Source organism: Micrasema longulum, unplaced genomic scaffold (genome assembly GCF_059751315.1).
Source record: "Micrasema longulum isolate JH-2025_06_02 unplaced genomic scaffold, ASM5975131v1 h1tg001000l, whole genome shotgun sequence".
Lineage (NCBI taxonomy): Eukaryota > Metazoa > Arthropoda > Insecta > Trichoptera > Brachycentridae > Micrasema > Micrasema longulum.
The window spans coordinates 137,966-151,180 of NW_028278188.1; the positions used below are offsets into that span (position 1 = coordinate 137,966).

The following is a 13,215-nucleotide window of genomic DNA, read 5'->3' on the forward strand; positions in this document are numbered from 1 at the left end:
ACAGAAGTTTGTTTGCCAAGTTTGAAAGATTTTGTGAGGATTATTGGGTGTACTTTTACATTTTTTTAAAAGACATTTATGGTAATTTTTTATTTTATTTATAATGGTAGTGCTTATACTTTATAATATGGAAATATAACTAATGTTTTTTGCTATTGTTTTGAAGTAATTATGTACTAGCAATAATGCTATCTTTTATTTACCCGGCTTTTTTCACTGTCTCATTTATATCCTAATTGAACCTATTGTTCAAGATTTTTTTTAAATCGGTGAAATTTTCATCGGATCGAAATCGAAACCATCGAATTCGGTAGATTATTCCTAAAATCAGTAGGTTTACTGAATAATCGGTAGAGTTAGCAACGCTGTGTTCATTGCTGTTCATGTTCTGTCCACTGGTTCATTCAACACCTACTAGAAACTTTTATTTTAGTCGGTTTTGAATAACACAGTCTAAAAAATTTATGCACTCAAGAACGTAGAAATACACTTTTTATCTATATCTAGAAATTCGGGTACATGACTAGTCTATGACCTCTATTGTATGTATAGTAGCCATATATCCAATTTTATTTCTGTGGTGTACTGGGTGTATAATCTCTGGTGTACTGGTGTCAAATCGCGAAATTGAGCCGATCAACCCTCGTACGTTTATCATAATATTTATATTTTATATGTTTATAAATTAAACTTAAAGTATTAGAAAATAATAGTTAACTTGTAATTAAAACTTTAAAATGACTGAGAAATCCGATAAATTAAAGGCCTCTTCACAAACAAAACATATTCCTAAGGATGCTCAGGTTATCATGTCAATAATGAAGGATATGGGCATCGTGGATTACGAGCCGAGAGTAATAAATCAGCTTTTGGAATTCACGTACAGATACGTAACTTGTATCTTGGACGATGCCAGAGTGTTTGCAAATCATGCTAAGAAGAAAGTTATAGACTTGGAAGATGTCAGATTGGCTGTGCAAATGCAGCTCGACAAATCGTTTACTACACCTCCTCCTAGAGAAGTATTGCTAGATGTTGCGAGAAGTAAAAATATCACTCCACTTCCATTGATAAAACCTCACTGTGGTTTGAGGTTACCTCCGGACCGTTATTGCCTGTCGTCTTGTAATTACAAGCTCATTAAAACTCACATGCCCAAGAAGCTTCCAATGAAGAATATTATTGGCGGTGGAACTCCCAAACTAAACAAAGGCGGCAACCAACAAATGGTGGTTAAGCGTCAATCGACATTGGTTACAGTTTCCAAAACTCAAGCTGTGAATGTTCCCAAGCCAGTGTTCAAATTCAGTTCTGGAAGCAAAGTAGTTGCCAAGCCCGCTCCTAAAATGACGACTCCTCAGCAATCTATTGTGAAGATGGAATCTGACGATGCACAGGCCATGAAAAGGAAAAGGGATGATGATGATTATGATGTTATTTAGATTCCGACTATTTAATCTAAACATAATATAATTATATCTAGCTGATTAAGGTGAATTCAATAAATTTTAATGATTGAAATGGTATTTAATTCATCTACATAGGTATGTGCATAATATGTATTTTTATTTTAAAATGTTTATTTTTACTGAATTCACTAAAACATTTTATATAAATAAAATTTCATTTAGAAGAAGCACAGTTTTTGTGGTTTGAAAAATATTGGAAAATTGTGTAGATAAATCTAGAACACCTGCACTCAAGGCTGACTACCACATTTGGGCAAGCAATCCCGTAACAAAATTAATTTTAATTACCCGAAATAAACCAAATTATTCTGGTTTGAGTAACTGGTTTGCTCGAACAGGAATGGATTTTTGCGATCAAATGTGGACCAACTGGTAAATGATAAATATGTATTTATAAATGTAAAATGTAATAATGTATAAAGTATCAATGATGTGTATAAACTTAATATATATGTATATGTATGTATAAAATATAATATAAATATGTATGTGCGAATATATATGTATATGTGTGTGTGTGAATGTATGGTTATGAATGCATTACAAGTGCCCCGACTCAACACGGATTTTCTAGCGAGTCGGAGCAAGTTCACAGACATGAGTCGTTCCTGATTGTGTCGCTATAAACTGTGTCTCTGTCCTTAACAAATGTTTGTATAATGTAATTAATAAATAATTATGAGAAAAATGTGAATAAAATAAAAATTTAATACAGCTAACTTTGTATGTTAACATTATGATTTTTCTACAAAAAGGTAGGCAGAGAGGATAGTATGGCATGTCACTTTAAAAAAATACTGTTTCTTCTACATTCATACAATATCTTGCTATAAATTAGGAATTGAAAGTTAGTGATTCTTATCAACTATTCATTCTGGATGTATTTTTTTATAAACATTGTCATCATCATACACTTATCCACCCTGGAAGGCGCATAAGACACTGCCCTGGTACACCAAATGCAGCTTATCTCAAAAATCTGTTTCTGACCAGTCTTATGAATCAGGTGTCAGTCTTGGGACACTAAAAAATAGCAGTGTAAAACCACCTACATGGTTACTCCACTTGATTGACTTTTTCTACCTGAGAGAAGCTATCATGTTTAAACACTCGTTTTAGATTTTTCTTATATTTCACACATAAAACTATATATTTTATCCGCAAAACAGGAATAGAAATAAAAAAAATTGAATTACTCAGAAAATCTTTCATATTACCTTTTAATTCGATGACAAATACAAAATATTCTTTGGATAAGGGCTAGTATTTAATTAATAAGTGGGTAATTGTAAAATTTTAGTATTATAGCATTATATTCATAAATACTATTACTTAAGGTGTCCGGCTGGATCATATCCTGCCACTCCAATATGCGGCGACGGATATTGCCTTGTCATTTGCCAAAATTACAGCCTTCTCCCATTAGCGGGGATGTCAGTAGGTGGCTGTCGTCCTGGGTTGAGCCGCAGTCATACTAGATATCATCACAAGAGAGGTACCCCCCCCTCAGTAGATTTTTTTTACATTGTGTAACATCCATCCTTAGCCTGTTGAGGGCGATTTATAGGGAGTAGGGTAGATGTTCGCCACCTTGTGTACCCTTATGTGGATCCATCCACGGCCTAGCTCCAAGATCCTGTTGCCGCCGTTCCTCTCTCCGTTGTGAGAATTCAATAGGGAAGGTGGCTATAATAAAACTGTTTCTAGATCTCAGACGCGAGACTGTGAATACTATTATACCGCCCTCTTCCGTAGTATATTCAGATCCAGTCCAGGGGCTTTAAAATGTTATATTTAGTAAAAATCACCCTTTAAAGCACATATTTCTAGTCGAACTTTCCGGGAATTGAAGATCGTGCATCTTCCATCAGACCATCATTATGTTGTGTATCAAATGTTTATTAAAGTGGTCACATAATAAATTATTATTATTTATCGTCGACGGCAACCCACCACTGCCTAAGTCATCCAGTTATGTCATTTAGCGGTAAATATATTTTCAAACATTGCTAGTAAACTAAAAATAAACCTTGTATTTAATTGTAAAGTAAGATTTACCCAAATGTTTAAATAAATAAATCATTTTCATCTCTCCTCTAAAATGGTCCAATTTTAGTTAAGCGGTGATGGATTACCGTTGAAATGATGCTTACTTAAGTTGGTCCATAAAATCTTAAGAACTAATATAAATATTTAATATCAAAAAAAAATAATACTCAAATTAAAAAATCTATGTATGTGTGGATTACTTATGGTCTAATAGTATCTGTAAGACACAAAGAAACGCTTTATAAATTAACTTATAAAAAACCAAATGATAAAAATTTGCGCAAACATGTCAAAAAATATAAAAACAAACTATCTTGTATAATAAAATGTACAAAAGAAAACTATTTTAAGAAAATATTATAAAAAAATGTGTGGAATATCATAAATGAAATAATAGATAAAAAAACATGCAAAAAGAATGAAATAAAGACAATATTACATGAAGATTCTAAATTACATTCGAATAAACACCCACAAAAGTTGCAAATATATTTAATGAATACTTTTCGAACGTTGGAAGAAATCTTACACAAGATATCTCATCAAAATCAAATATAACTGATACAAATTCGTACACTAATAATGAACACGGTAACACTCTTAATATATTTTTTTCTTTATATATCCTATGTTTTTTTTTCCCAAGTACTCATAGATTCAAAATTATATAAACTCTTATAAATAAATAACTACAACAGCGTAAGTCACTCTCCGAGCACAAGAGTTGGTCTCTTTTTTTGGAGAGTTACAGTGATAACATTTACTAGATGTATTAAAGTAGATCTGTATAGAATTTTTTAAAAACATGTACCTTTTATGAAATTTACAAAAAAAAAAATTTAAGGCCATAATGTTTGTACATAATTGATTGAAAATATTTTAAGAGTTTCGTAGTATTTATTCAGGTAACTTCTTGTACAATTATTTAAAACCCAGTTTCTCCTCATTGGTAATTTTTTTATCTCTGATTTCAAAATGTATGGCAGTTGAATTATATTATTATTTCTTATTTGATTTAAACAAGGGTTCTCTAAGCCTAAGAACACGAGTATTCAAGAACACCTTAGCTGTTCGGAGAACAAATTCCAGCATTTTGCGCACAATGTGTTAGGCCACATTAATGAGTTATTAGTTAGTAAAGGAGTCCAAGCAGTACAAAAGTAACATTTGTTCTAATTAGAGATGAAAATAGTCAAATGAATTTACTAATTAAATTATTAACGACAACATTCATAAACTTATAGATATAGATTTAATTGGTTCTTAATAAACTTGCATTTTGCGGTATATATCGCAAAGAAAAACAGTATTTTTTATAAAAATTGCTTACAGATAAATCAAACTTGCAGAATGCTCTATATACATACGAGATAATGCTATGTATTTATCTCGGAAAATACCATTGAAATATTGATAAAAAATGTGGTTCTTCACTGCAATATTTTACATTCCTGGACTGGCACTTGAAGCATAAGGCTGATCAACTTACCTTCATGTAACATATGATTGATATACGCTGCATTTAGTGTACCTATGCAGCGCCCTATGCACCATTTGGTGCGGACGGGTGATGATAATGATATTTTCCTATACATATGTATATGTGTATAAAATTCAGCCTGCTTTTACATTTTTTAAACCTGCCCTGATTACAGAGTCTGGCTACAGCCCTGAATCAAGTGCTGTAAATTATATTTTCATAAATTTTCGTAGGATATTAGTAAATTAAAAAATAAAAGAAGTATTGTTTTAATTAACTAATTTATTTTAAACATCAATGTTTGGGATCCGTCCATTCACAATGTTGTACATTTGTTATTTCAGCAACACCAACTTAAAACAAATCTTCCACTGTGGTTTACATATTAAAATACATGTTGTAAATCTCTCTGAACAAGTTACTTGCATAAAGAGTAGTGGTCCGACAGAATTACAGATTAAGTCAAATTAAAATACCACACTCCTCAGTACATACACTTGAAACAATGCGCTTAAATATAGTCAAGATAATCATTTAATATCCACAATGAGAGTATTCCCTCTAGTTGTAAGACAGGGATTATCTCCCCTTCGCTCTCATACTACGAGATGTAACCTCGGTTCCACAGGAATCTACGCCCGAAGAGCAATTCGGCAATTCGTACAAACAAAACAAATTCATTTGATGTCGTAATACAGGACAAGCTAGAGTAATCTTATAATTATGAGATATATTTATTAAATTGGACAACTTGGACGTACAATTGCTAGATGTATCAAAATGTTTCTTACAGGCATGATTTTCTTCGGTATTAAAAGTAACTTATATAAAGGTTATTACATATTTCAAATTATATTTTATATTACTCGTAATTACGCTCTATTATTATGAAAACCCAAAAAACAATCCATAGAAAGATTTCATCCATATGCATAGAAATTGAGCAGTATCATTTCCGTTCATATAGAATTGAGACATTAAGGATTATGTATTTAGAAAAAGCGATAGTAAGTAATCGCTCAAATTGTTAAGCGATAATTAATGATAGTTGGAAAACATGACAAGAAATAAAGAAAGGTGAATGTTAACGCTTTACTTCAAATCTAATTAGTCACGTTAGTGATTGGAATGTGAAAACATTGTATTTCTAACAGAACAACAAAATAGGAGGCAGGAGATGGACTGTCTATGTTCTATCTAAGGTTCCTCACATTACTGAGACATATCTATTATTAAGCAATCACAGTATCAACACTGCACTACTATAGTCTGCCCGAGGAACATGGCTAGGACACTGTTCCCGGTGACCAGACTTCTGCGGCAACGCAATATTCTGTAATCCATATTTTACAAAAGTCAATCAAAGTGAGAAGGTCAAATCATTAAATTTGGCTAATTTACATAAGCATTGTGGCAATCCTATTTTGTCCATAGCATAAATGTACAATTATCATTATTCATATTTATTTACAATATTCCTATCCGCTAATAAAAACTACGTACAAATTAAAGTTTTCCGCAAAATACTTTTAAGTCATTCCAGGCTTTACAATCTGGATGGATTGGAAACGTGAGGCTGAAACTACGGTAACCTCTGGGGAAGTTGACTGACATTATACAAATACATATTATATTGACGATCAAAGTTACGAAAATGTTATTGCTTTTAATTTACAGGTAATTAGTACACTCCCTAGAGGTTAGTACACCGAACACCGGAATTGCGTACATAAAAAAAACTAGTAATAATACATCTAAAATAAATAAAAATATGTAGTCAGCCTATAAAAAATGGAATTATTTATGAAAATGCAGTAAAATAAATCATCACATACAATGTATATGCTATTTTATGTCTGTTTTAGTAACAAATATTGGATTTATTTTTTTAAAATCACATTTGTTAATATTTTTAGGTTCTGGACATTACTTAATATTCTTAATATTTATCAAATAAGGATGAAGTTGTAATAATCAAATGAAAGTATTGTAACAATGAATGTTGAACTTATAAATCCTAATTTCGCTAAATCAGTATAGTTTATATAAATTGGAACGGACTGATGCATAGGATAAGTAATATATAAATCTGCAACTACGTTATAAATATTGCGCTGTCACTATAAAATTTGCCATTTAATGTTTAACATGTTTTGTAACTTTATGTACAAACTTGAAAAATAAACAATTGCCTTATTCATTTATAAGAATTAAAATTTAAAATATTTACACTTTATTTACACATGATTATGATTGTTAAAATTAGCAATACCTATTTTATAATAAGTTAGGTATGACTTATTCACAGAGAGATATCAGAAGGAGAATGAGTCCTCTCTGCTGACATCCGCGTTACTCACTAACTAGTGCCTCACACACACAATCAATTAGTATTAAGTGGAGTAGTCAATATGCAGCGAAACCTTTTCTCAACATAATTGCACTTTAGTTCTCACACTATTTTCTGCGCCGCCACTGATCTACATATTTTCACTTCATATTACATAAAGCACTCATGAGCACTTCAATCACAAATCAGAATTTATGGAAAACGGATGGAAGTGATGCTCTACATTTTTCGCAATGCATTCTAATTATAATTTAGCATCATCATAATAACGGATACTAATTATTGCATATTTCCATCTCCGACTATATAATTAATTGATACTTAAGTTGGCTGTGCTTTCTTGGGGAAAATTCTTATTTTTTTCATCAGTAATATTAATGCTTTGGTGACTTTTATACCAGGTTTAGAACAAGAGCTACTGCGGTATAGGAATATTGTTGATTGATATAATTATTACATTTGGGTACTCAAGAATTTCAACGGATTACAATGTAACATAACCTAGATTACTTTGTAAGCTTATTTACACATGTCTAAACACACTATGTACTTACATCTGATTTTATTTGCTGAATACATTATCATCAGCTTTTTATAGGGAATACATGATACAATTATTCATCAATATTGCCTACTAAAACCAATGATTCACAAATCAAAATATATGAATATATCCTTTTAATATCCGGTATAGCAAAAAAATCGAAAAATGTTGCAACTTCTACTAAAAATGTTAATGTTTAAATTAATTTTGAATTCCATTTTTGTTAAAAATATTAAAATTTGTAATAGAAAATATTTTTTTAGATGGTCCATTGAGAAACAGTATTTAGAAATACAGAATAAAAATAACAATAGTAAATATAGTTCTATGTAATATAATCTAAATAAAATATTGCCAACATTCCACTAAGAAAAAACACATGTTATTAAAATTAACAAATTAATATACAATGAAAAAATATTTTTGAGAGTTGGAAATGAAGTACATAATATGTATAATAATTCAAAATTGATTTGTGAAATAAAACAAAATCCAGTTGGAATAAAATACACATAAATAAAACACTTATCAAAACTACTATAATATTATAGTCTATCCGTGTACAGTATAAATAATTAAATTGCGTAATTATTCTCTAAAATGCTTACAAGTAAAGTATAATCACGAATAAATACATATTTCAAACAGTCCCAGCGATAAAGCAACGTAAATTACAAGTCACATATCTGACTTCGTTATTAACACTTTTCAAGGAAGATAAACAGCTAGAATATCAACTTTCGGCACATTTGTATACGGGATACATATCATGTCTCCGAGGCAGTACAATTCTCTTGTACAATAAATACTATACACAGAGCCAAAAATATATTATTGCAAAAAATAACAATGCGAGATATATTCATTATGATAGTGAGGCATACAAAATACTCGGTGTAGATAGATCTGGAAGATACATACATGAATATGATTATTTTCACATTTCTTCAAACTCAACCGAGTTAACTGGAGTTTTATAGTAAAACAATATTCTATACATTTACATGCAATGATCAATTGGCTCAGAACTCATACTGTCGGAGTACTTCGTATATTACACCTTTGAATAGGTGCAAGAATTAAAAAGTATCTATTCAATTTGTAGTAGCATAATTAGACTTTTTTAAATGAAAAGTTATTGACGTGCAAATGCACAATATTATGCAATCACCTTAATTTTAGTGTTGAAAACAGACAACAGTGACTATTTATAATAATACTTCATAAATGAAGAGTCGCAGAGTTTATCAACATATTGACCGTGCATAATTCAGCAGTAAACACTGATAGAGATTGTCTTCTTTCACTAGACTTAATATGTAATTAGAGACTGGAGGGAATTCAGAACAGAAAGGAGATATGATATTTGAGTCGTAGATTAACATAACTCGCTCCATGGAAAATTTTTGACAGCAAGGAAATGAGTATCATTTAGGAAAATTTCATAAAATCTGTGAAACAAAACATTTATTGAGTTACATATCCCACTCTGTTGCGTTGAAATATGAAAACAGATTAAACCCGCTCAAATTCACAAATTTCTTTATTTTTTATTCACAATCATATGAATAAATATGTGAGTGAGATGACAAAATAAACGGTTTTACTAAAATTTTAAGTCAAATTAAAATCGATAATCATTGAATAACTTTGTAAAGCGCCCTTGAGGTATTTTATTACGAAAATGGTGGTTATCTGTAATAATAATACATTTATTTGCAAAAACAAACACAAAAAAGAACACCTCACTGTGAACAGTCCGTGATGAGTGTACATTGAAAAAAGCAAATAGTTTTTACAGTTTGGGCATGACGAGATGGCTTTTAAAACCATTGTGACGCATTTGTCATAAAACAGTGACATTACATACATATAAATTGTCCATTGTTGTTATAGAAATAGCTTTTAGAGCGAGTTTTGTAAATCTACAAGTACCTGGTTTCCCTCTCTAGTTCACACCCCCAAAAGAACACTGGTATTTCTAAATGGGCTATTTTGCAGGAAAGCAACAAACTTTGAAAATGTATTAATGCTTGTAACTTAATGTATATTGACATTATAATGTCTAGTATTTTTTTGTAGTATTTGCTCGTTTGATTGTTAAATTAGGGAAAAAAGGATAACATCCCTGCAGTGTTTACCTTGATATTTTTTACTCGATTGATTTGAAAGAATACTTAAGTTTGTGGTATATCTCGCTCAGAAAAAATCGTAGAGATATTTTTATTTTATATATTTTATGAAGGCAAAAGAATACAACACAACAAATATATCAAAACAACAGTTAAAGAGAATAATGCTTAGGTATAAAATGTCATTTTAGTTGGTATGTCAAAGCAGGGTGGGTGTGTGTGTGTGTGTGTGTGTGTGTGTGTGTGTGTGTGTGTGTGTGTGTGTGTGTGTGTGTGTGTGTGTGTGTGTGTGTGTGAGCGAGAGAGGGTGGTATACAAGTGTTCTCCTAAGAAAGATAAAAACAACCGTCTATGTGCTCTGTAGCTGCAGGATGTGTCGTATTCCAGGTCTTATATAGTTAATGTGCTATGTAGCTGCAAAACGTGTTGGGATTTTTATTGTACAGCGCCCTTAAGGTGATTTCACATAAATGGCGCTGTATAAATTATCCACAATAATAATAATAATAACAAATGTGGTTAAACTGCATTCACAACTTAAAACAGCCAAATTAAGACTTAATGACAGTGTACTTCTGGGGGGCGCGAGTTGTGTACGGGTGATATTATGCACGGTAACAGTGGATGAGTTGGGAGCGGGCCTAGGTCGGGGGATCGGGCGGAGTAGCGCTGGTAGTAGGCTGTGGCTGGGCATTGTGCTGTGCCTCGTACTCCATGACCTCCTGGTAGATGAGCTGCTTCCACTGGTCCACCGTGTGCTCGCGCTCGTCCACGCTGTGGTCGTACGGCCCCGGTGCCGGCTGCCGAGAACATCCAGCATTAACCCAAAATTCGACTAATCCACAACCACACTAACTACATCCAACTTACAGAACAATTTTTCTAAGAACGTTTGCCTCTAGTTCTATTTGAGAATGTGTTGACTCCCAAATCGAAACCACGTATTATTGTCAATTTTAGTTCCATAAATCAACTTTAAATATGAGATGCTAAGAGCCATAGGAGTTTAAGTGACATTTGAGATCAATTTAATCAGAGCAGATGAAAAAAAATCCCAAGTTTTAAGCCACACCAACTCTCACGCCAATATTAAAGCCGGGAACTAAATTTACATTTAACAAAAAAATTGTGCAAGAGGAACACAACTGCCAAATTTTCACGAGCTGTCAATTTACATAACTTATTTCCTTTTCATTTAGTTGTGATTTTTTTTTAACACTAACCATACTCTTAGTCATTTTACATTTAAAAAAAACAAGATATAATTTTTTAAGCCATTTTGCCATAAACAGTTTTAATGTCGCTTAAGTTCCTCTCAATGAATTAATTTATTCTGAATTGGATAATATTATCATCATGGAAGCCCAAATGTCAGGGGATCATTCTTAGAAAAACTATAGTATGACGAGCATATATATGTACTTACAAAATTGAACTAAATTATCACAAATAATTCATACTGATATTGGTTGAAATACACTACAGTATAAATCTTAGCTCATTCACCGCAGTGCTCACATACTTCTGTGAGCTTCTATGATAGCACTACTACGCAGTGCTCACAGCATATGAGAGTAATTTATTATCTAAAAGGTCCGTAGCTTAAGTATTCATCAAGTATAGGGGTAGTAAATTCCAATAAATAAAATATGGAAAAAAAGTGTTTAAATTAATAAACAAACTGCGTCAATTTTGAATGCGGGAAATGGGTTGAATAGCGATAAGTTTTAGAGCACAACTAGTCTTGTGATCCAAAACCAGTCAAATTATTTATAACGAAGTGGTTTTAAATGTATAATTTATACTACTTTCAACCATATTATAAAGTTAACACAAACTTCTAAAGTCTTAAATGTTCAATTTTATATAATCAACTAAGAAATCTAAGAAAATTTCGCTATCCACAGATTTTTATTAAACCAAAAGAAAAAAAAATATCACAGTTTTTTATAAAGTATAATTTTTATCTTTGAGAGAGACTTGTTGCTGTTAAAAATCTACTAAAACCGTAATATTAAACATCTATCGTTCTCACTCTAATAAGAATGACTTTTCATTAAGTTTTACATTAAAAATTTTGAGGAAAAGAAATGTCTAAATATGCATTTTTTTTAATGCATAGCTTTACTGTTTTATATATATATATTTAAAACAATAGCATAAAAACCTACAAATTTCTAATTGTGATTTATGATATACATAATACATTTTATTACAATTGAGTCTAAATAGCCATAAAAATAATAAACAAATAAATATTCAATATTATCATATTTATAACGTTAACTTATTGTACACTTTATTTTGATATGCCATAAGTTATAAAAATATGTTTAAAAAATGATGTGTTTTTGTTGATTAAGTAGGTATTTACTTAGGTAAATTATACCATCTGTAATAATTGCAGCGCAGGGCATGCCATATTATATAATATCTTAAAAAAACAAACTTTAAAGTAATGTTGAATTCATAATCTGTAGCCTAAATTATTGACATGCCTACACATAAAAAATATTTTTAATAGGTTTGCGTAATTAGTTGTAATGTATTTAAACATTTCAAAAAATTGTTATCAAGGGACAATAATTTATAACCTCGATATGACCACAACACATCATTACTAGAATTATACAGTAAAGATATCGTAATTAAATAAAAAGAATCTTTGAATGAAATATTGAGAACTGTCGATCGACGATAAAAACTGATTTCTCTTATGTTTTCTCTGATGAAAACAATTACTTCCAGTGGCATATTCAGTCGATACTAAATTTAAACATTAAAAATGGAAAAGCAATAAAGTAATACCAGATAAAATAAATAATACGGCTGAATACGGCACGAGTTCTGCGGATAACATGGATCTATTTTTCTGTACATATCTGCAGTTTAGCAGCTATCTGCTTTCTATTCATTAATGTCTAACCTACATTTACAGTCTGCATTACGTGATGGGTAAGTAATGTAAGTAAGTAAGCCCGTAAAGTAATGCAGACTAAAACTGTCAAATTAATAAATAAATAATACAAACATATACATGGTATTCTAATAAAAATAAATACTTTTAACACAATCATGTCGGGAATCAAATATTCTGCCTCGGAACTAGAAAACACATATTATACATATTCTGATTTTTACTTCTAAAATTTAATCACATTAGGTTCCTTTAACATATTGAATATTTCACT

The 13,215-nt window shown here is 30.9% G+C and overlaps 2 protein-coding genes across 8 annotated transcripts in view; one reads left to right on the forward strand and one right to left on the reverse strand.

Annotated features, from left to right (window-relative positions):
- The first annotated feature begins 581 nt into the window (after positions 1–581).
- Positions 582–1,521, forward strand: Taf9 (TBP-associated factor 9). The gene has a single exon (XM_088232626.1). It carries the CDS (start codon positions 738–740, stop codon positions 1,440–1,442), a length of 705 nt encoding a protein of 234 aa, XP_088088752.1. The 5' UTR covers positions 582–737; the 3' UTR covers positions 1,443–1,521.
- A 3,741-nt stretch (positions 1,522–5,262) lies between these two features.
- The window catches only part of bsk (mitogen-activated protein kinase dJNK), a 230,256-nt gene continuing 222,303 nt past the window's right edge, over positions 5,263–13,215 (reverse strand). For all 7 annotated transcript variants that reach the window (XM_088232614.1, XM_088232611.1, XM_088232615.1 and 4 more), the window contains one exon: positions 5,263–10,824. In XM_088232614.1, coding sequence (XP_088088740.1) covers positions 10,666–10,824 — 159 coding nt within the window. In that variant the 3' untranslated portion in view covers positions 5,263–10,665. The remainder of the gene's footprint in view (positions 10,825–13,215) is intronic.

Bases quoted from the DNA above. Each gene is read 5' to 3' on its own strand.
- Taf9 (XM_088232626.1), top strand. From the start codon at position 738: ATGACTGAGAAATCCGATAAATTAAAGGCCTCTTCACAAACAAAACAT.